Genomic DNA, 25,414 nt, shown 5'->3' with positions numbered 1-25,414 from the left:
CCAGCTAAGTAAGTAAGTATTATTTATTATTTATTTATATCATAAACGTTTTGAAACTTTTCATTAAGGGTTATTGGAGGGTAGGTTTGGAGTTTTCACCAACATTAAAGAATACCTCCTCCCCCTCAAACATTTTGAACCCCCGTCAATCATTACTAGACAGCGGAATTTTATGCAACCCCTATTTTTGGTCCGATTGATGTCAAATTTTGGGACTGGGCATATTTTTGGCTTCTGATTACATAGCAATCGAAACATATGACATATGCAAAATTATGCAAAATGCATACATTTTTGCATATGCAAAATTTTATGCATTTTACATATTTTCTTATGCAACAAATATATCAATAATAGGTACAAAAATGTTTGTATGTACAATTTTTCTGTTTAAAATTCTCTTCAGACAAGTCAATAAACAAGAGAAATGTAAAACCCCAACCTTCAAAATACCGAAAATCCGGGAGGTACCATTCTATGGGGGCTACATGAAGACGTGGGCCTATACCGATAAATTTCAGGTGGAAATATTTATACCCACAACGAAGACAAAATGCCAAATTTCAATCATTTCGGTGGGATATTGAGGCCACAACCTTCAAAATACCGAAAAACGGGAGGTACCGTTCTATGGGGGCTACAGGAAGACGTGGACCTATACCGGCTAATTTCAAGTGGAAATATTTATACCCACAACGAAGACAAAATGCCAAATTTCAGTCAATTCGGTGGGATATTGAGACCACAACCCTCAAAAAACCGAAAATCGGGAGGTACCGTTCTATGAGACTATATGAAGACGTGGACCTATATATATAATTTTCAATCATTTCGGTGGGATATTGAGGTTACAACTTTCAAAATACCGAATATCGGTAGGTACCGTTCTATGGGGGCTTTATGAAGACGTAGACCCATGCGGACAGATTTCAGTTTTAAAGTTAATACCAAATTTCAGCCATTTCGGTGGAATATTTATACCACAAATCCTTGAATATATTTTTGCATATGGTTTTGCATATGTTCATTTTATGCAGATATGTAAAAATATATCAAAATATGCAAAAAATTCTGGGCCTAATTCGGTTTATTTTGTAATAAAATGAGTTTCTGTCTAATTAGATTTTCTCTACGACCATCCTAACCATATATGCATTTGCATAGGATTCCGCTGTCTAATCATTACTTATTCCACCGCCCTGCATAAACTGCATAATCCCTTTGTTGATATAAAATTCAATTGGTCTACTGTAATGACCTTCACAGCACGTCAAATACAAAAAGTAAACAAACAGAAAAAAACGCATTTTCATCTACCTTTTGTTATGTCTCAACGAAGCAACTAGGAATATTATTCTCTCAATCAAACGATGAATTCGAATGCAAATCCATGTTAACAAACCGTAGACAACCTCCGTCAAATGTTACTACATATCCCCCACAAACCCATACACATACGTATGTTATACACAGCGAAATGCCAACAATTCATCCATTCGCTACTAATTTAAAATTCTAATTTACCATAACACAGGAGATTTAGAAAAACAAAAAAACTAAACTTCACATAAAATCGCATTAAAATAAAACAATGAAGAATCGCAAACATAGTTATATACATATGTATGTATATATGTACATAAGAAGATTAATGAAATTGTTGTTTATTTGAAATAACTCCGTATAACAGTAAAATTGTAGCAATAGAATGATCTAGTTTGGTATGGAGCTTGATACTAAGATTTTTTTATAGTTATGTTTCATTATAATTTCTTAATGTCCACTGGGGTACTTTATTCTTGCTACATGCATTCTTTCAGCAGAGAGAATATGACGTTTGAAATGTCAATAATTAAACACATTCCTAGCTTAAGTTTTTAAAACAGCTATGCTAACGCTCTGATGCTATCGTTAAATCAAATACATTTACATAAATTGTAAACGAAAAGTCTCTTTTAACGCCTTTAATGGATTAATTATTTTGTGCAACCTAGCTTTACGATTTCCAGAACTTCCAACATAATAAAGCATTGAATGTAAAGCATCATGCTCGATCTTCATAAGAATATCTATGAGAGAGTGAGAGTCATTAAATTATCACGATTGTTGCTTAAGTCTTTTATATTACGTCTACTTAATAAATTGACAATATTATTTATTGTGGAAAATAAAAACTTTATTATTGTTGGAAGTTATCTATAAAAAAATTTATTCTACAACCTGAGAACATTTGTTAAAACAAATTCACCCTAATTATTCTCACATTAAATTAAATATGCGTTTGAAATCGTACCAAAAAAGTTCTGTAATTTATAATTCATGCCAAAATAATTCAGCGACTCATTCATTCCACCATTATAATTTTTTAGTGCAGTTTTTATGCGAAAATTGTTTTGTGTTAATATTAATTTATAACAAATTTACAAGTAGATGACACAATTCATTAATTGTAACTATTGTTAGAATTTGTTACGAACCAACAACAATACAAACAAAAACATCATTGCTCTCTGATGCGTTCAATTTGCTGCCTATCTGTCGACAAATTACAAAGTGCAATGCCGTAGCAAAGTGTTGTTGTCGTTGTTGATGCAATTTCTTGTATGTTTTACTTCGTCGTCTCGTTTATATTTCATTGTGTTGTTTATAGTCAATGAACCATCTCAATGTTTGTTATTTATGTAAATATATTAAAGTTATAGTTGTAAGAAGAAGTAATTTAAAGTAAGGTATAATATATGATTTGGTATGTTTTTTACAAAATATTCTTTCCACTTTTTTTATGCTAAAAAATATGCAACTTCAATTTTTTTTTAAGGAATGATTGAAACATTTTAACTCCATTCATTATATTAAAAAAATACACCTGTTCAACAAATAGGTAGTAACTCAAAATTTTGAAATGTTTTACTTATAAAAACGATATATAATCGTCAACTCCACTCACTGTAAAAATCTCCCATTATTTTGTCTACTCTTTCGTCAAAAATACCCTTATGTCACACTTCATGTCTTCAGAGTAAATCCAGTCGAACTTCTAATGTAGCATTTGGGGATCGACTAATTACTACGCTCTGGAGAAAAATCGTTATAGAGAGATAATTTTGTGTGAGAATTTCCACTTGTGCCTTAAAAACAACTTCGTTATAGATAAGTATCGTTGCACGGAAGTTCGATCGAACTTCGGCTGTACGTATGTATGTATCAACAGTTTTAATCTCTACTCAAAAATACCCTTTTGTTGAACATATGCGATGTGTACAGTTGCGTGCAAAATAATAGCAGTGCGGAATTGCTATGTACGAAATTTGCAATAATGAGGCTATAAATCCTTAAAGCAATTTAATTATCTGCACCGGGCGAATGCTTATAAGGTGCAAGACCTCACGTGCTAAAATATTTTACATAAATATGCAACTATTAAGAAACACGATTAAAGTTTTTTGCTCAGGAAGATTTTTTCGTGTGCAAAATAATAGCAGTGCAAGTAAGCCAAGTAAAATTAACATATTAAAGCTACTCATTTATAACTAGACAGCGGAATCCTATGCAAATGCATATATGGTTAGGATGGCCGTAGAGAAAATCTGATTAGACAGAAACCCGTTTTATTACAAAATAAAACGAATTAGGCCCTGAAATGTTCGCATATCTTGCATATCGTGCATATTTTGACATATTTTTAAATACCTGCATAAAATTTGCATATTCAAAGCCATATGCAAAACTATACCACCGAAATGGCTAAAATTTGGTATTAAGTCTTCGTTAGGCGCATGCAACTTTACAACTGAAATCTGTCCGCATAGGTCCACGACTTCATTTAGCCCCCATAGAACGGTACCTACCGATATTCGGTATTTTGAAAGTTGTAGCCTCAATATCTCACCGAAATGACTGACAATTGGTATTTAGTCTTCGTTGGGGGTATAAAATATTCCATCTGAAATTTGTCGGCATAGGTCCACGTCTTCATATAGCCCCCATAGAATGGTACCTCCCGATTTTCGGTATTTTGAACGTTGTGGCCTCAATATCCCACCGAAATGACTGAAATTTGGTACTTTGTCTTCGTTGTGGGTATAAAACTTTTCACCTGAAATTTGTCCGTATAGGTCCACGTCTTCGTATAGCCCCCATAGAACGGTACCTCCAGATTTCTGGGATTTTGAAGGTTGTGCCCTCAATATATCTCCGAAATGGCTGAAATTTGGTATTAAGTCTTCATTGGGGTTATAAAACTTTCCACCTGAAATTTATCGGTGTAGGCCCACGTCTTCATATAGCCCCCATAGAATGGTACCTCCCGATTTTCGGTATTTTGAAGGTTGTGGCCTCAATATCCCACCGAAATGACTGAAATTTGGCATTTTGTCTTCGTTGTGGGTATAAAACTTCCCACCTGAAATTTGTCGGTATAGATCCACGTCTTCGTATAGCCCCCATAGAATGGTACCTCCGGATTTCTGGTATTTTGAAGGTTGCGCCCTCAATATATCTCCGAAATGGCTGAAATTTGGTATTAAGTCTTCATTGGGGTTATAAAGATTTCCACCTGAAATTTATCGGCGTAGGTCTACGTCTTCATATAGCCCCATAGAATGGTACCTCTCGATTTTCGGTATTTGAAGGTTGTGGCCTCAATATCCCACCGAAATGACTGAAATTTGGCATTTTGTCTTCGTTGTGGGTATAAAACTTTCCATCTGAAATTTGTCGGTATAGGTCCACATCTTCGTATAGCCCCCATAGAACGGTACCTCCGGATTTCTGGTATTTTGCTGGTATCCCTCCGAAATGGCTGAAATTTGGTATTAAGTCTTCCTTGGGGGTAAAAACTTTCCACCTAAAATTTGTCGGTTTAGGTTCTGGCCTTCATACAGCCCCCATAGAACGATACCTCCCGATTTTCGGTATTTTGAAGGTTGTGGCTGTGGTTATACATTTCTCTATTTTATTGACTTGTCTGAAGAGAATTTTTAACAGAAAAATTGTACACACAAACATTTTTGTACCTATTATTGAAATATTTGCTGCATAAGAAAATATGTAAAATGTATAAATTTTGCATATGCAAAAATTTGACATGAATCGGACCAAAAATAGGGGTTGCATAAAATTCCGCTGTCTATTTATAACTTTATACAGTTGAAAAGTATAGATGAAAATAATGAAAATAAGACGAAAACGGACGATATGTGTACAAATTTGGATCATCACCGCCCTTAGGGCATCACTTCATCACAGATGGTCTCAAATATTAAAAATTTAAAATTTTCATTTAAAATTTTCGTATATTTTTATGGAGTTTTTTTGCATTGTGTTATATTATTGTGTGTTGTCTGTCATTCCATGCCTATGTAGTTTCATTTGTTCTACACATTTCTACGCATTCGGTCTTCGACTTCGACTTTTTGTAGTTTTCGATTTTTGATGAACAATTTAAATGTGCCATACAAATTTAATCAAAAATGTTACGTTCATATAACTTCAGGGATTTGTTAGGAATATAGTAAGAGTATTTTCCCTATAAAAAACCAAGGGATTGTCATGTAAGAATACAACTAATTACCCTTCAACGTTTTCGGCACTTTTAAAAGCGCTTTAAGTCTGAAAAATATAATTTTGATACAAAATTTTAAGTTTTCTCCCAAAAAAATTCTCGGCGCTGAGTGGGTTAAATCAGACAATTTTAATTCCGAAAATCGGGCGTTACCGTTCCATGGGGGCTATACCAAAATGTAGACCAATACTCAATTCAATTCTCTATAGCAATATTTCGCAGCCCTGGCGAAGACTAAATACGAAATATCAGGTACTTCGGTTGGATAATGTGGCTAAAATCTTCACCATACCGAAAATCGGGAGGTACCGTTATATGGGGGCTATATCAAAACGCGAACCTATGCTTGTAATTTTTATCAGAATATTTTGTTGTCCTCAGGGAACCCTCTATGCAAAAATTCAGCCAATTTGGTGGAGAAACTTAGGTAAAATCTTCAAAATATTGAAAATCGGGAGGTACCGTTATATGGGGGCCATACTGAAACGTTGACCGACCTTCCCAAAGTTTTGCCCTCGAAATTGTCAGCCAACAACAAGTTCTTGTATATGAACTCGCAACATAGTGCTGCGTGAGTTCGATTTCCATGCAAGACATCATTAACAACCTTCAACATTGGCAAAACTCCCTCAGTTGGCTTACATTTCCTAAGCCTTAGCATCTGGGCTAACGACATGTTCAAAAATTAAACTCACCGAATCTGCGGATATCGATTCAGATAATATAGAATCGATTTAGCCCTGTGCGTCCGTCTTTCTGGATGACTAGCTCGTGAGCGTGATAACTTTCGAAGGGATCAACTGATTTTGAACAAAATTTGCATTTCGTAATATTTTGGCAATACAGATCATATCGGTGCACTCATTCGGATACCTTTACCTATACCTATAAATCTCAAAGGAGTAACCGATGTGGTCCAGCTTTATTCACCGTAATATTTCTTCTGGGGCAGGGACGTAGTCAGAAATGCATCTTGACACTCTTTCGGTGGTGCACACGATAACTCTCGAATGGATGAACCGATTTGATCCAAAGTTTGGCTTTCGCAATATATTGTCCAAACTTAGTTTAAGTTCGAAGATGGGTTATATCGGTCCACTCCTCCCGGTACCTCCCCCACAAAAGTTCGAACATATTCGGAAAATTTGTCCGCACGATAACTCTTGAAGGTAGTAACCGATTTGGTCCATACTTTGCACATCGTCAAATTTCTACCAAACTCAGACGAGGTTCCAATATAGACTCGATCGGTCCACGCCTTCGGGTACCTCCCACACAAAATTTCGGACCTGCCACGATCGTTTTGATTTTTGTTGTAACAACTTGTACTCACGGCCCCCCATACGGCGGTACAAGTTTCATCAGGGGCAAAACCATACTTCCTGAGAAAATAGCCTGAAAGGTTCAAAAAACCCATATGACACCGTGTGTAGTGGTTGGAGCGCAAGATAACTCTCGAACGGATCTGAAGATTCGATCCAAAATTTGGGCTTCACAATATTTTGCCCAAACATAGTTTAAGTTTGAAGATAAGCCATATCGGTTCACTACTTCAGGTACCTCCCCCACAAAAGTTCAAAAATGTTCGGAAAAATTGGTCCATACTCTACGCATCCTTATATATCTACCAGATATATCAGGGTTGAATATGGACTATACTTGCCCATTCCTTCGGGTACCTCCCACACAAAATTTCGGTTAAGTTCACTATAAGACCTGACTATTAACAAACACTATACGACCTGACTAACTTTGATTTCTGTTGAAGCAACATGCAATCGCTGTCTCAATTACGACGTTAAAAGTTTTTTCAGTGGCAAGTCCATACTTCTTGTGAAAGTTGTAAAAACCCCTATGGCACCATATGTAGTATCTGGAGAGTACGATAACTCTCGAACTAATGAATCGATTTGGTCCAAAATTTGGCATTCGTCATATTTTGTCCTAACATAGTTTATCTTCTAAAATGGCCCATATCGGTCCTCTCGTTAGGATACCTCCCCCAGAAAGATTCAACATTTGTGCCAAACTGTAGTTTAGGGTCTGTTCGAGATCCTTTGGAAATTTATTTATGATGTTCTTTGTGCTCCTATTTACCGCCATATTATGTTTTCCATTGAAATGACTAGTGGGCGCGATATCTATCGAAAAGCTATGTGTCTCAAAATAAGATCCACTTCCGTAATGCACTATGTCGGTCCATTCCCTCCTCCGCAAAACTGTTGAACTATAATCCTAATCCACATTTTTATCAGAGAGTTCAAATGTCCAAAAAGTGCCTCAAAATTCTGAAAATACCCTAAATACATTCGATCTGTCCGTAGATTAAAGTTTCAATTCACATAGGCTGACATTTGAGGTTCCCAATGACCACTAAACTTTCCACCAACAATTGCCAACTTAGATCCATGTTTTAGTATTGCCCCCATATAGCGGTACCTCCCGATTTTCGGTGTTTTGAGGATTTTACCTAAAATTTTTAACCAAACTAGCTGTAATTTGACATTTGAGGTTCCCAGTGCCCACACAATTTCTGCACAAAAAAGTTCCACAAAATTCTGAAAACACCCAAATTACAATTGATCTGTCCGTAGATTAAAGTTTCAATTCACACAGGCTGAGGGTATATCTCTGTCACAAAGCCGACTGATAATTTTTTTACTTGTTGCCTCCGTTTATTACTACTACGAAGCTTCCTGAGGATTGTGATGTGTTTTTTCTGATAGAGGTACTGGCCATAGCGGAAGCTCGTATTATACTTCCACAGCATCACACGTCAAACTCAATAGAAATTTTATGTCGATAGTCAAGCGGAGCTCCCACTATTGAAATCAAACACTGTCACATCAAAACTAGTACAGAAGTATTTCCTAAGTTATAATATCTGACTAGAGTAGTTCTTACGTATAACTCCGTTCATAAACGAATTGTTGGTAACGAAAAAGTGGACAAACTAGCGAAGGCATCAGTCGCAATACCAATGGGAGTAGTTAGATGGGATATCTTTAAGTACTATCTATCACAAGCAAAAATCATATGGGGCACAACTGAAACATGTTTAATCTCCACATTACAGCATCAAAGGTACGAGGTTCCTGCTTAGCCAACACGGACGGAACCAGGCAAGACTTATTGAAAATCTTCTGTCCCTGACGTGCACAAAAAGATAGCGTATACTGAATAAACCCTAAATATGTTTGTTCGAAAAATGCCTTCCCTCAGATACCATGTCTCCTTTAAGCCCACTATTTCGACGCATAACTACTTCTCAAATGACCCTTTGGCACTACAATTTACTCTTATTTCACAACACTGACACAAATCATGTTTTACTAATATTTTCAAATTTGCTCTTATTACCAATTGTTCTTCGCCACTAAAAATATGGCATTACCCACAAAATATGTATCACATCTCTCTTTCGTATATTTTATTATGAAATGTGGTATTAAATTTGTAACAATTCGCAAATACCTACTTTTAAAAGAGTCCCTCATCCCACATAAAATTTCGGTACAGTGTGAGAACATTAGAAACGCAAAAATCGCATCAAATAACTTCCAAACAAGACAAGAAAATCAACAACAACCAACAGAAAATGCTGACGTTGACGCTAACGACTGCCTAAAAACTGTCAACAACATTGAAAAGAGTGATAATTCAATAAAGTGATTGCACACATTTGTCTCTGGCTTGTCGTTGATAGTGATCTACGACAGCAATCCCCGCCGCAAAGTCAACACAGATCCACCTTCTATTAGAAGTGGTGGTGGCAGCAACAGCAGGGCTTTTGCTTGTTTAGGAAAGAAAAACCAAGAAACCCAGACCAGAAACCCCAAAAAGAAAAACAAATAACAACAATGCGATCAACATTACCACCGATGACAACGGCAACTTCCATGTGGAACAAAAAAACTCCCACGCCAAAAACGGTAACACCAACAACAACGACACACTGCCCTGCACACAACCACCAACAACAACAACAATAAACAACAAGTTGCAATCAGAGCAGCAGAAAAAGTGTTGGTAGCCCAAAAAAAAAAACAACAACAACAACGAAAAGTTAAAAATATCCAAAATAAAACCCCAAGTTGGAAACTATAACAATTATCCACAACCACCACCAACAACAACAGCATCACACACCGCCACCACAACAACAATAAGAACAGCACAAAAAAACATCAAAGTGTAGAAATCCACAGACAACAAATACAAATCTTACGTTATGTTGGTTGGTTGCACTCAATTTGGAAATTTTGCTGCAAATGCCACATAATGTTGAAGATGCTTCAACGCCAAACTGCAACAACAACAACAATGTAGATTTTTCAATTGCTTCTCTCTACTCCAGGCTATTGCAACATTCAAATGTTAAAGGGAAATGGGGAAAATACTACAACAAAAACAACAACAGCAGCAGCAACATTTAAACGACTTGCACCTTTCATTGGTTAACTGATCGTTTATTGTAATTTTCCCAATGGGGGGCATTTTCCCCCTGTGTCTTTCTCCTGGCGGATTTTTGCCAAGAAAATGTTGTCCACATTGTGCATGGAAGATGATAGTTGGAAATTTCCTTTGAAATCTATGCGCCAACCCCAACCAATTAGCATTTAACATTGTTATTAAATCAATTTCGTTTGCATTTAATGGATTTGTTGCAACATCATTTGAAGAAGAGTGGGGTTAGTGGGTCGGTCGATGGGAGGATGATCATAAGGAGGATTTGATAGAAAAGGTTTAGTGTGTCGGCGATCAAAAGGAAAATTGTAGTGAAAAAAACTGTGGAATAATGTAATCTTTTTAAAGATAATTAAAATCTTACAATAACGGCAACACCGATGACATTCGTCATCATAATTTATTCGGAATCATGTAGCGAATAGCATGCCGAAGTTACATCGGCTTCACGTGCTGAATTGTTGAACTAACCGTAATTAGTGAGTAGGAGTTAATAGGATTAATTTAATTTTGGAGAGTTATGTATGTCCGCAAAAAATTCACAACATACTAGGTCCATGTTTTGGTATAGAACCCTTATAACGGTACCACCCGATTTGCGTTATTTTGATGATTTTAGCTAAGTGTCCACAAAATTTCTGCACCAAAAATTGTCAACATAGCTCCATATTTTAATATAACACCCCAGCAAAAAAGTCCCCCCAAAATAATGGGGTTTTATAGTACATTTACGTAACTACTTACAAAACCCCCTACTAACCCATTATTTTAACAAAGGCATGTCGCACTGAATAACTAGTTATTCTTTGACCAATATAACCACTAGAATAACTAATTGGAACTGGAACTTGAAAAATAAGCTATAAATTAAAAAATTATATTTTCTATTTTTAGAACAATTGAGGTGGGGTTTGTTTTCAATTTCAACACACTTCATATTTTTTATTTCGTCCTCTGGTGGATTTGAACACACGAACTTTTGCTTTGTAGCCTAACACACTACACACTCGGTCCCGCGTATGAACATTAAGGGTTGTTTCAATGCGTACATATGTTTAAATGTGCACCAGCAACTGTTCTTTGTTTTTTACAAAAAAATACCCGGCCGATGGCAGATTTGTAGCCGGACACACAAGCAATATAAGTAGATATTTTTGTATACATTACTTTGTAATGGGTTACATTATAACAGTTCCATATTTTAACCTTTTCGGAATTTTCATGACTTAAGCTTCATTTTCTGACCGAACTACCTAAAATTGGACATTTGAGATTCCCAGTCGTCACAAAACATCAACACCAGAAATTGTAAATATACAAAGGTCCATGTTTTAGTCACCACATAACGGTACCTTCCGACATTCGCTATTTATGCTAACGAGGATATATACACTTTCATACGGGCAGAATGTGCCTGATCGAAATAATGGTTTTAGACCCTAAGTATGTTTGGACGAAATCCGTTTCAGACAATTTGGAGTCGATTTAGCAATGTCTGTCCGTCTGCTGGCTGGTGCAAAATTTGGCCTTCGTAATATGTTGTCCAAACGTAGTTTAAGTTCGAAGATAAGCCATATTGTTCCACACCTTCAGGTACCTCCCCAACAAATGTTCGAAAAAATTGTGTACACAATAACCGATTTGGTCCATACTTTACACATCCAAATATATCTCCCAGATCTAGATCAGTTCGAATATGGACTATGGACTCCATCGGGTACCTATCACACAAAATGTCGGATAAGTCCACTATAAGACCTGCTTCCGAATAGCTTTGATTTTTGTTGAAGCAACTTGCATTCGGTGCCTCACTTACGACGGTAAAAGTTTTTTAGGGGCAAGTCCATATTTTTTGAGAAAACGGCCGGAAAGATGTAACAAATACCGATGGCATTATATGTAGTTACTGGAGAGCACGATAACTCTCGAATTGATCAACAGATTTGGTTCAAAATTTGGCCTTCGTCATAATTTGTCCAAATTTCAGTTTCATTTCGAAGATGGGCAATTCCGGTCCACAGCTTCCGGTCACTAGAATCGTATGCACTATGTCTCTTGAACGGGTCAACCAATTGGATCTCCTAACATTTTGTCCAAATTTAGTTAAACTTCTTAAATGGCTCATGTCGGTTCAACATTTGTGTCCAAGTGCAGTTTAGGGTCTGTTCGAAAATCCTTTGGAAATGCATACCGATGCTGTTCGATATGGTCCTGTTTGCAGCGATATTATGATTTCCATGGACAAGTCCATGCTACTGGCATACTGGTCCAAAAGTTATACGATGACCCACTGAAATGACTAGTGGGCGCCACATCTATCGAATAGATATGACTCCAAAAATAGGATCCACTTCGATAGTGCACTATATCGGTTCATTCCTCTAAGTACCTCCTCCTCAAATGTCCAAAAAGTGCTTCAATTCACATGGGCTGAGGGTATATCTCTGTCGGCAAAGCCGACTGATACTTTTTTATCTGTTTTAAACTGAACTACTTGTAATTTGACATTTGAGGTTCCCAGTGCCTACAAAACTTCTCCACCAAAAATTGTCAACAGCTTCCATATAACGGTACTTCTCAATTATCGGTATTTTGGGGATTTTAGCTACGTTTGTTAACCGAACTGTAACTTGACATTTGAGATAAGGAATATGGGTCACAAACTTTTTCCTCCAAAAATGTTCAACTTAGGTCCATGTTTTGGTAAGCCACAATATAACGGTACCTTCTGAATTTCGGTATTTTGAGGACTTTCGCCACATTTTTTGACCGAATTTTAGCTACGTTTGTTAACCGAACTGTAACTTGACATTTGAGATAAGGAATATGGGTCACAAAATTTTTCCTCTAAAAATGTTCAACTTAGGTCCATGTTTTGGTAAGCCACAATATAACGGTACCTTCCGATTTTCGGTATTTTGAGGACTTTCGTCACATTTTTTGACCGAACTACCCGCAATTTGACATTTGAGATTCCCTATAATCACAAAACGTCTCCACCAAAAATATTCAACATATGTCCATGTTATGGTATAGCCCCCGTATAACGGTACCTCCCGATTTTATGTGTTTTGAGGAGTTTAGCTTCATTTGTTGACCGAACTATATGTAATTTCACAGACATTCCCAGTGATCACAAAACTTCTCCACCAAAAATGTTCAACATAACATACCATCTTCATGAGGAGGCGAAGGTTTTACCGGTGCGTCAGCACAATAAGATGTTGTCGATGCAGTACCTGCTTGGGTGTTACCGCAGTGAGCATCCCTGTCACGATTTAATGGACAGGCTCCCCCCACCCAGGCACGTCAGGAGAGACCTTCATGATCTAAAGAGAGAGGTCCAAAGGTATAAAATAGAACCGAATAGAAATAGATCAACGAGCCTATCAGGCAGGCTTGAATCGCATTCACACCAACATGGTTGCGCAAGCAGTGCGAAGATACAGTGTGAATGCCGTACTTGAGTCCATCCCCCATCCATCGCAGCAGAAGAACGCCAGCTGCCAAGGCAAACACGAGTGGTTTTAGCTCAGTTAAGATCCGGACGATGCAGCCGCCTCAATTCGTATTGGGCCAGAATTGACGCCACGATACCCAACATATGCCCAGCATGTGGATTGGGACCACACGATACTCTGCATTTATTCAACTGTCCAGCTAACCCCACTCACCTGTCTCCTCATTCTTTATGGACGCAACCAGTCCAGGTTGCAGAATTCTTGAGTCTGGATACAGAGGAACTTGATAACTGAAATAATACACGAACGAACATACATACGTTGCTACAACAACAACAACATAACATACCTCCGGATTTTCGGTATTTTGAGGATTTTGGCTGTCATTTTTAACGGAACTGCCTGTATTTTGAAATTTAATATTCCCAATGGTCCCAAAACATCTCCACTGAAAATTATTAATATAGGCCAGTGTTTTGGTATAGGCCCCATATAGCAACGGTACCTCCCTATTTTCGGTATATTGAGGACTTTAGGCATAATTTTTAATCGAACTGGCTGTAATTTGACATTTGATATTCCCAATGGCCACAAAACTTCTCCAATAACATGGGTCCATGTTTTGGTATAGCCCCCATATAACGGAATTTCGGTTTTTACCTGTAATTTGACATTTAAGGTTCCCAATGATCACAAAACTTCCCCCACCAAAAATTGTCAATTGTCAGCAGGTCCATATTTTGGTATAGACCCCATATAACAGTACCACCCGGTTTTCTGTATTTTGGTGATTTTAGCTACATTTGTTGACCGAACTATGTGTAATTTAACATTTCCGCGGGTCACAAAACTTATCCAACAAAATTTGTCATTTTCATATAGGCCCCATATAAAGGTGCCGCCCAATTGACCTAATTTAGGGGTATCAGTGTTTATAGAATATCTCCACCTAAAATTTTATTTCAGAATATTTTATTTTGGAGTGTATAAAAAGTTCATCCCACACGAACATAACGATTTGTTGCCTGCCTTATATCCTTATTAATAACACTGTGCACCAAAATGGAGGTGAACGTCTGGGGCACGGAAAATTCCTGTTGGGGAAGAAAGGCCTTGGTGAGTATATTAAGAACCCCGAAGGACAGATCCGCCGTGAGTAGAACTTCCACGTTATGGCGTGATGAAGTTTTTGCTAGAAACCCTGTAAGCCATCAGGAATTAGCGTTATATCATTGTTCACTGTTGCTTTGCTTATTTTTGAGATGACATGTCTTCAGTCGAATCGAATGAGGATTATTTTCGTAGAGCACTTCGATCTTCTAACTCGCTTCCTTCAATGTCATTTTCGATGACGTTTTTCAGCATCGAAATGTTCTGCAAAAATGTCGCTCAGAAAATTTTAGGTACGACTCTCATTGACAACTAATCGATTTTGTCGCTATTTCAGGGTCATTTTTGACATTCACCCTGTTTTGGCTCAGGTACTTTTATAACGGCTCTTAAAATAAAGGACGAAAATGACATTGATGGAAGCGAGTTAGAAGGTAGAAGTGCTGTACGAAAATAATCCTCATTCGATTTGGCTGAAGACATGTCATTTCAAAAATAAGCTAAAACAACAGTGAACAAAGTTATAACGCTAATTCCTGATGCCTTACAGGGTCTCTAGCAAAAACTTCATCACGCCATAACGCGGAAGTTCGACTCATGGCGGATCTGTCCTTCGGTGTTCTTAATACACCCCAAGGGCTTTCATCTACAAAAGGAATTATCTCTTCCCCAAAATTTATGTTCACAGTGTAATATAAATAATTTTGTTTGAAATAAATATACATTTTGGGAGTTTTGACCAATTTCATTGATGGACATAAATCTCAAAACCCTTTTGGGAATTATGTCCGCTCACCATAAGTGATGGGTTCTACCGCTCCCAAACATGTAATTACATTTTTTCACTGGACGAATCAATGATCTATGTTGGGCTAGGGATTCGCAAAAACTTTTTCTCCCAATGTTTAAAACATCCAACCATTCTTACTTAAACCCGGGCAGGGACCATTTTCGACTTTAAAGAAGTCTTAATTGTGAACTCACTACCGAAATTCACAAACTGTAATAACCACATCTTTCAAAATATTGCGAAAATCTCCGTATTTATCACATTTCCCAAAAAAAAAAAAATGTTTTTAAGAAGATTAAGATGCAATGAAACATCAAACAAAAGATTCTCATGCATTTAAAAACATTATCTAACTATTCATCCATCCATCTGCTTACTACTCATCCAAGACAACTTTAAAACAGTCTCAGCTAATAAAATTAACATTTAGATACGATTCACTGCCTGCCTTCACTTTTGTTTTTGTCTTTTTCGTTTACGCTTCTAAGCTGAATCTTCAGTCTTCTTCAATAATAATAGCAACAACACCAGCATAAGTGGCAGAGGCTGCGGTAATAATAGTCGTAGATAGTTAAACAGCAACAACAACGACAAAAGATAATAATAAAAACCAATTTGATGTAATGTTTGGAATACACGACAAAGTACATGATCTTTCTGTTAAGATCAGTTCGAGAGACATTCTATCCTCCAAGAAAAGAAATAAAAGAAGACATGTTCGAGAAGACAGACAGTCTATCTCATATGGGGTAGTTTTGAGGAGGAAAATGATGATGATGATTTTGATTTTGATAAACGAAATGAAGGTATGAATTCAGCCAAGAACAGTAAATACAATACCCTAAAAGACTGCAACTTTTTGAATATTCCTTTACAGGCTGATGTTCATTGCTTCTTTAGCTTTCTTTACGGTTAGTCGGACGGGACGGACTATGTGATATTCAACATCCCTAATTCTACAAGAAATCAAGTGTGGTCATTATATGGCCGCAATCCACCCGCTCAAAGCACAAGCTGCAAAGTTAAGCAAAATTGTTGTGAAAACCATCAAATTACATACTTATAACCGATAGGTATCAGACCAATCAATATCGAAAAGAGTGCGAAATCCTAAACAAAACAGCAGATTGCTCCAAAGAAACTCCTTTCGAAAAAAGATAAGATGATCCTCGCCTTCTAGTGTTTCGAACAAACAGCGACAATTGAGATTCTGCAGAGAATTCTTTGGCAAAGAGCTACAACATAACAAAAGAGACCACCAAAGTTTTTGCAGAGCATGGGGATTCTAAATAACCTAGAACCCAACGAAGAGGCAATTGAGAAGTTGACTCTAACGACTGTCTCCACCACTAAGTCATCACAGATCGACCCATCATCCAATAGAAGTGGTAGCAGCAGGGCTTTTGTTTGTTTATTTGGCTTTTTGACCAAAAGACCTCTGCTATGCCTTTATCGATACCAATAGGGCTATTCAATAACTTTCAAATGCTTTTAATTTTGAATGTGTTCCAAAACAAACTATTCACACAATATTTAAAAGATTGTTTTGACCTTGAAGATGTCTCTATAGACAGTCTGACAAAGATGAAAGTCATGGTACACTATATCTCCAATGCTGCCTTTCTCAAAGTTGGAAGGCAGGTATTCCCAAGAACACCGTTTATCGGATCATCCACCTGAATTAGTATGAATTAGTAATGAGTATGTTGTAGTAATTAGGAACAACTCGTTGAGAACAAAACAAACAACAAACAAGTAAAAAATCTTTAAGTTCGGCCAGGCCGAACTTTTATACCCTCCACCATAACAAAATTGGGTGGTACCGTTATGGGGGCCATACCAAAATAGTCTACCTTGACTATTTTGATTAATTAAATCGGGAATGACCGTTATATGGGGGCTTCAGCGAAGCATGTATCCATGTCGACTATTTTTGGTGGAGGAGTTTGGTGACAGCTGGAAACCTCAAATGGCAAATTAGGGGTAGTTCAGTTATTGGTGTAGCTAAAACGCTCATTCTACCGAGCATCAGAAGGTACCGTTCGTTATATGGAGGCTATACCAAAACATAGAACTATGTTGACAATTTTTGTTTCAGAACTTTTGTAACTGCAAGGAATCTCAAATGACAAATACGGGGTAGATAAGTCAAAAATTTAGCTAAATCGTCAAAATGGGGGATATACCAAAGCATAGACCTATGTTGAAAATTTTTGTGGCAGGCGTTTTGTGACCATAGGGAACTTCAAATGTCAAATAACAGGTAGTTTGGTCAAAATATGTAGCTGAAACCCTCAAAATAACGAAAATCGGGGTTGACGATTTTTAGTGGAAAACTTTCGTAACCACTGGCAACCCCAAATGTCAAATTACAGCTAATTCGGTTAAAGATTTTAACTCAAATTCTCAAACTACCGAAAATCGGGAGGTATCGATATATGGGAGCTATACCATCGACCTACATCGACCCATTTTGACGATTTTTGGTGGAAAACTTTCGTGACCAAAACATGGATCTATGTTGACGACTTTTAGTGGAGTAGTTTCATGAGAACCTCAAATGTCAAATTACAGCTGTTTCGGTTAAAAATTTTAGCTCAAATTCTCAAAATACCGAAAATCAGGAGGTACTGTTATATGGGAGCTATACCATCGACCTACATCGACCCATTTTGACGATTTTTGGTGGAAAACTTTCGTGACCACTACAGCTACTTCGGTTAAAAGTTTTAGCTAAAATTCTCAAATTACCGAAAATCGGGAGGCACAGTTATATGGGGGCTATACCAAAAAATGGATTTATGTTGAAGATTTTTGGTGGAAAACTCTCGTGGCCACTGGGAATCTCAAATGTAAAATTACAGACTCAAATGTCAAATTACAGGCTCAAATGTCAAATTACAGCCACTTCGGTTAAAAATTTTAGCTCAAATTCTCAAAATACCGATAATCGAGAGGTACCGTTATATAAGGGCTATACCAAAACATATTTATTTATTTATTTTTTTTTTTTTTTTGGAGAAATTTTTTATGGCTATTGGGAATATCAAATGTCAAATTACAGTCAGTTCGATTAAAAATTATAGCTAAAGTCCTCAATATACCGAAAATCGGAAGGTAGTGTTGTTATATGGGGCCTATACCAAAACACGGGCCTATGTTAATGATTTTCGGTGGAGATGTTTTGTGGCCATTGGGAATATCAAATTTCGATTAAAAATTACAGCTCAAATCCTCAAAATACCGAAAATCCGGAGGTACCGTTATACGGGAGCTATACCATAACACGGACATATGTTGAACATTTTTGGTGGAGAAGTTTTGTGATCATTGGGAATATCAAATGTCAGATTACAGTTAGTTCGGTTAAAAATGTAACTAAAACCCTCAAAATACCGAAAATGGTAGGGTAACGTTATATGGGTCTATACCATAACACCAATGACCTTAGACCTATGTTGTCATTTTTTGGTGGAAGAGTTTTGTGACCATTGGGAATCTCAAATGTCAAATTACGGGTAGTTCGGTCAAAAAATGTAGCGAATGTCCTCAAAATACCAAAAAACGTGAGGTACCGTTATATGGGGGGCTATACCAAAATATGGACCTATGTTGACAATTTTTGGTGGAAAACTTTCGTGACCACTGAGACACTCAAATGTCAAATTACAGCTACTTCGGTTAAATGTTGTAGCTAAAATTCTCAAAATACCGAAAATCGGGAGTTACGCTTAGATGGGGGCTATACCATGGACCTAGGTCCATAATTTTTAAATAGGAGTAGGAACCTTAACGGTCAAATTATAACCAATTCAATCTGAAATTTTGACTCAAAACTTCAAAATACCTGCCATGGGCGCTATACCGAAACGTGTACCGATATTGCCCATCAATGAATTTAACCTGCCTGCCAAACAAAAGACGCATCTTCCCAAAATGTTAGCGTCCTATCTCCATTTTGTGGATGCTAAAATTACAACAGACGGACGCACGGGCGGAGTTGCATAGATCGACCGTCAGTCTTTAGACTAGAAAGGGCATATACACTTTGATACGACCAAAAATGTGCCGCATCGAAATAATGGTTTTATACCCCAAAGTATGTTTGGACGAAATTCGTTTCAGAAAGTTTGGAGTCGATTTAGCCATGTCCGTCCGTCTGTCTGCCTGGCTGGCTGGTGCGCACGATAAGTCTCGAGTGGATCAACCGATTGGAACCAAATTGAGTATCGTAATATTTTGTCCAAACTTAGTTTAAGTTCGAAGATGGGGCATATCGGTACATTCCTTCCACAAATGTTCTAAATTTTTCTGTAAAATAGTGTGAACGATAAATCTGGAAGGGAGCAATCGATTTGGTCCAAACTTTGAACACTGTATTATTCCTTTTGAAATATAGGTCGGGTTTGAATATAGACTATATCGGTCCTCTCCTTCAGCTACGTCCCACAAAAAATTCTGATAGAGTGAAGTATAAGAGCTCATCTCTGATCGTTTTAAAGTTTCAGTAGGTTGTCCTTGCTGCTCCATTTACGACGGTACAATGCGCAAGTCCATACTTCCTGAGATATTGGCCTAAAAGTTCCAAGAAACCCTGACGGAAATATTATCGCAGGGAGTTTCAGCTTGGTGCCGACATTGCACATCGTATTGTTTCATCAGGACATGTATCAGGTGGGAATATGGACTATATCGGTCCCCTTCTTTGGGTACCTTCCGCACAAAATTCGGAAAAAGCGAAGTTAAAGCTCCTCTAAAATCGTTTTGATTCTTTTTTCAGTAGGTTGTCCCATTTAAACGGTACGATATTTTCGGGGTAATGCCATACTTCCTGAGAAAATGACCTGTGGATGAAGCGCGGTAACTCTCGAATGGATAAACCGATTCGATCCAAAATTTGGCAATCGCAATTTTTAGCCCAAAGTTAAATCAAGTTCTAGGCTGGACTTTATCGGTCCACTTCTTTGTGCTCACGATAATTCCCTAAGGCGTAATATTTCTACGGGACATAGGTCAGGTTAGAATATAGACCATATATGGCAACTTCTTCGGATACCTCCCACACCAAATTTTGGAAAAGCGCAGGTTAGGTCCTCCTCTAGAATCGTTTTGATTTTTCTTGCAACTTTTTCAGTGGCAAGTCCATACTTCTTGAGAAAACTGTAAAAAAACTCTACGTCCAGCATGTGTAGTGGCTAGTGCGCAAGATAACTCCAGAACCGAATACTGCGTTGCCCTGTTTACAGCGATGATTTTCGTGGGCAAGTCCATATTTCTTGATATAATGGTCCTATCGAGAGGATTCATTCCCAAAATAAGACACACTTCCAAAATGGACTATGTCGTTCCATTCCTCAAGGTACCTCCCACGCAAAACTTTTGAGATTTCATCCTAATCCATGTCTTTGTCGGCAAGTTCATACTCCCAAAATTCTGAAGACACCCAAATACATACGTTTTTTTTTTGGAAAAAGGTGCTTTAATTCACACAGTTTGGGGAAGACCTCTGTCGGCAAAGCCAAATAATACTTTTTTAATTTTTTTGTCAGTGGCTGAGGGTATATTTCCGTCAGCACAGTTGACTGATACCCAGAAAAATTTTAAAGGTGGGGGTTCCATGCGATGTCGTGATTTCATGTGAAATGAAGTCGTGCCAAAGATTCCATTCAATCATGGGTGCAAGTGATCTGGCGTGTCATCTTTTTAGTATCTTCATCATTGAATTTTATATGAGCGTGGTCCCCAAAAGAGGCTATTCATTTCTGGATCCAAATCATGTCATTTATACCAATGCTTTGACATGTCATTTTCACCAATGCTTTCGCATGTCATTTCCACCAATGCTTTGTCATGTCATTTTCACTAACTCTTTGCAATGTCGTCATTACGACGAGAGTTTCAACAACGTTGGTTGTCATTTCGAGTCTCCGACAACATCAAGCCTATTGTTAATAATTAATCTTATATATAAAAAATGTGTATAAATAAAAACACTAAATTCATCTCTATTGGGTCGATGGAATGGGTTGAAATGCTGATGAAAAGATCGGTTCTTTCACGACTTCGTTTACACCAATGCAAAAGATGCCATGTAATCACGTCATCGCATGGAACCCCTTCCCTCAAATTTTGCTGGGAAGACATGTCATTTTGGCTAAGATTTTGAAATTTTTTGTCGGAGGTATCCGAAGGAATGCACCGATATAGTATATTTCTGGTTGAACACATACATATGTTCCGACAAAATCCCCGAAGGAACAAGGGAGACTTCTCTTATATCAATGAGTGCACGGACCTACTTTTTATCGGCGAGTCCGAAAGTCCTGTCTTATGACACCAGTTGTAGAGAACTTGTTCATAACTGTAATAATCATTACACTGTGGGTATTTGCCACCGCCAAATGTTGTTGTTTTTGTCAGGGATTGAACCGCAGATCTTCTAAGTGCAGTGCGGACGTGCTTACCCCTGCACCATGGTGACTCCCAAAAAAGAAATATTGCAATGTGCAAAGTTTGGCTTCTTCCGTCGTGCCCATCATTTTAGCGAAAAAAATAAACTTTATGAGGGAGGTACCTGAAGGAGTGACCCTCCTTGAATTTGAAAATATTACGAGGTGCAAAATTAGGACCAAATCGGTTGATCCAGACAGACGAAAAAGGGGCTAAATCGGTTAAAAATGTTCTAAAACTGATTTTTGATGAGGCACATTTTTGCCTGTTTCAATGTTCATGTCCTGTATACACATAATACACAAAAATTGCAAGGGAGGACCACCTTTATTGCAAAGTATGAAGTCTGATTTTTAGTAGCCTGTTTAACATAGTACGAAGTAACATAATACAAGTCGTAGCCTCCACATTTCCAGAATGCGGACCATATTCGCAGAATATGTTTCATTTCAACAACACATACAAACTTGATTACTTTTTGTCTTTCATTCAAACACTGTGCAACTGGGCCCTAATTTGTTGAAAGGACAGGCCGACAAAGTCAAAGTGTTAGAGCAGCACCGCCACCACGAACTGCATCTGTACTTAACAACGGATTTTGAAGTCATAGTTGAATTAATATTCGTACTTACCCCACTGACACCAATGCAGGAGAATAGTAAGCCAAAAATGACAGTAGCTACGGCAATTTGAGATAGCTGGAAACGAAGATGATGCCTGTGCTGTGGTTGTTGCATGCTTCTGATGGTGGTGGACGATGAAGATGAAGATGACGATGAAACTTTGAGACTACGGCTGCTGTTGCTGCCGTTGAGTGTCTTAAAATTGTTGCAGTTAAATTTGTGGGCCATAATTTGTCTGTGGCAATGTTCAGTTCAATTGTATTGAAGTAGAAGATGATGTTGTTGATGCCGTTGCAATTGGTTGTTGTTGTTGTTGCCGGTGATGGTAGTCGGTCGATTGACGTTGGGTGATTGTGTTTTCCGTCTACACAAATAAGGAGAAGAAGAAAAATGAAAGATTGATAGATGGTTTGTTTACACGATACAAAAAAAAAAACAAACAACAACAAGAGGTATTATAGGGATAGATGGAGGTGAGGATAAACTGATGATGTTCTTGGCAAAAAAACAAAATACGACACGAAAATTAATGTTTGACTCCAATGCCAAATTGGAAAGGAGTTTGTTATTTCGTCAATATTTCTTGTATTGCAAATTTATTTGGCAATATTCATATAAATATTTTTTTTCTTTTTCGATTGTCTTCTTAAATTCGTGTGGATATTCCCACGTTTGTTCATGAAATCAGCCACAGACTAAGCGAAACAAAAACTTTATTCTTTCCACTGATTCTTTCAATTTACGTTACGTGACACCATCAACAAAAATAAAGTGGTTTGGTTGCATCTTGTATTGTTTATTTTTTTATCAAAACATAATTTTAAATAAACATTATTTTTCAGTTATTTTTTTTTTAACTCAAAAAAACAAAATTCTACGCACATTTTAAGTACTCAAACACTTGCGGTCCAACGTTGAAGGGTTATTTTCTGGGGGGTGTTTGTAAAACGCGCTTTACTCGCTGCACGTGTTACTTCGCGTCTGGTTGTAATGAAAAAGCTAAAAAAATCAGCCAACATTTTAGTTTTATACCAGCTCCCACAAAACACCGCATCATTTGGCTGGCTCAGCTTCTAAGACCCCAAACAGCCAACAGTCATCGTAGTTTAACAAAATAACAGCGTCATCATGGTTTTCAACATCATCATCCCCATCACCGTCATCGAAGCTTGCTGTGCACAACACCATTGTCATCATCATCATCGCCACCATCATGATTTGGCAAAGCGTAAAAGACTAGATCATCATTATGACCAGTTAACAGTAGCTGTGAACTATGGCTGCTACCACAACAACACACTCTGAACACACTCTGAACTCCTCATCATCGTCATCATCACCAGAGTGTCTTTCATCTGAAATAAGCCAAAGTTAGTAACGGCCATCACATATCTGTGGTGGCGATTCAATGTTTTTCAAAGTTGGCAAAAGAATTGCAGATTGTATTGTTGTTATTGTTTTGTTGTAGCTTTTATAACAAGATCATCATTGTTGTTTATGTTTTTTCTCGTTTATTTATAAAATTCTACAACTCATCGTCATAATGATTGATAATAATGATGAGTATTTACATTGAATGTTAGGCGCTCTCTCTCTTTGTTACTCATTGTGGCATGCAGCTCATCTCCAATGAATTTCTCTCCACTCCAACTCCAATTGCTCCAAATTATTTTCAAGGTTATTTGACCAGTATTCACTTTATCTCCTTCATCTTTTCTTCCTCGCTTGTCTTTTGCGGCAGCATAAAAACCGTTTATTTTAGCATCAAATCGATCAATTGAACTATTTTGCTGTGGTAATTACCACTTTTAGGTTAACATTAAAGCAAATTACTATATCGATATTGAATAAGTTTAAAATTTTAAATAGGTATTGTGTGTTTGAGTATTAGGGATTGAAAGACTTAGACTACAAACTCTATTGTTTCATGTCAAGATGGGCTAGAAACAAAAGACTTAAGCTGCAAACTTGGGTGCGTGTCAAATTAGTTGCAACAGAAGTTGAAAACAGATAACAGGGAGATGTATTTAATATACATTTTTCTAAGATTTTTGAGATCAATTAAAAACAAACAAAAAATAAGTTAGGGAAGGCCGGGACGGGCCGACTCGTAAATTTTTTTTAGGGAAATACTAAAGTTTCACTTATTTGGAAGCAAATAATTAATATTTAATATTATATTTGACTACTGTCGACATCTACTTGAAACCGATAGAAAGCTTCGCTGATCTTCTTGTTTATCATTTTACATGTCTTTAATACACCCAATAGAAGCAGAGGTATTTGTCATTGAAGTAAAAAAATTTCAAAGCATTAAAATTGTGATAGCTTAGCGCCTTTTGCAATAACTCTGATATTTTCATGTCAAATTACTTACAACAGAAGTTGAAACAATTAAAAAAGTTTCAGTCGACATTCCCGGCAGAGATATATGTATCCTCAGCCTGTGTGGATTGAAATAGTTTTTTTTTTTCAGAAAAAAAACTTACGTATTTAGAGGGTTTTCAACGCAATATGGATAAGATTAAAGCGCAAAAATTTGCGGGGATATCGATAGATAAGGCTTTTTTAAACTGAGTTTCGACAATATTTAGGGTACCATTTTAGCGAATATTTTCGAACTTTTGTGAGGGAGGTATCGGAAGGTCCACTCCTTCCACCTTCGAATTTCATCTAATATTCGAAAAAATATTACAATATCCAAAGTGTGGACGAACGCAGTATTCGGTTCGAGCTTTCCAGTCACTACATATGGTGCTATAGCACAGTGGATCCAATTATTGGCCAAAAATAATAAAATGAATGTCAAAATTTTGGTACAACATCTGGCAACTCTGACAGCTATGACATGGACCTATTTAAAAATATATTAGTTTTTGTTTCATTCGAACGCGATCTTCTTAAGAATAGCTTCAAAAGTCGGAACATTTGACTAATATTTTTGGTTGTG

At 37.2% G+C, this 25,414-nt stretch overlaps 1 protein-coding gene across 1 annotated transcript in view; it reads right to left on the bottom strand.

Moving 5' to 3' along the window:
- The window catches only part of LOC141400963 (uncharacterized), a 40,014-nt gene extending 17,194 nt beyond the window's left edge, over positions 1-22,820 (bottom strand). Inside the window, 1 exon segment of the mRNA XM_073980684.1 lies at positions 22,474-22,820. Coding sequence (XP_073836785.1) covers positions 22,474-22,692 — 219 coding nt within the window. The 5' untranslated portion in view covers positions 22,693-22,820.
- Between the last annotated feature and the right edge of the window lie 2,594 nt (positions 22,821-25,414).

Source organism: Musca autumnalis, unplaced genomic scaffold, assembly GCF_047663935.1.
Source record: "Musca autumnalis isolate F117 unplaced genomic scaffold, ASM4766393v1 scaffold_4, whole genome shotgun sequence".
Taxonomy (NCBI): domain Eukaryota; kingdom Metazoa; phylum Arthropoda; class Insecta; order Diptera; family Muscidae; genus Musca; species Musca autumnalis.
This window is presented reverse-complemented; position numbering and strand designations above follow the sequence as displayed.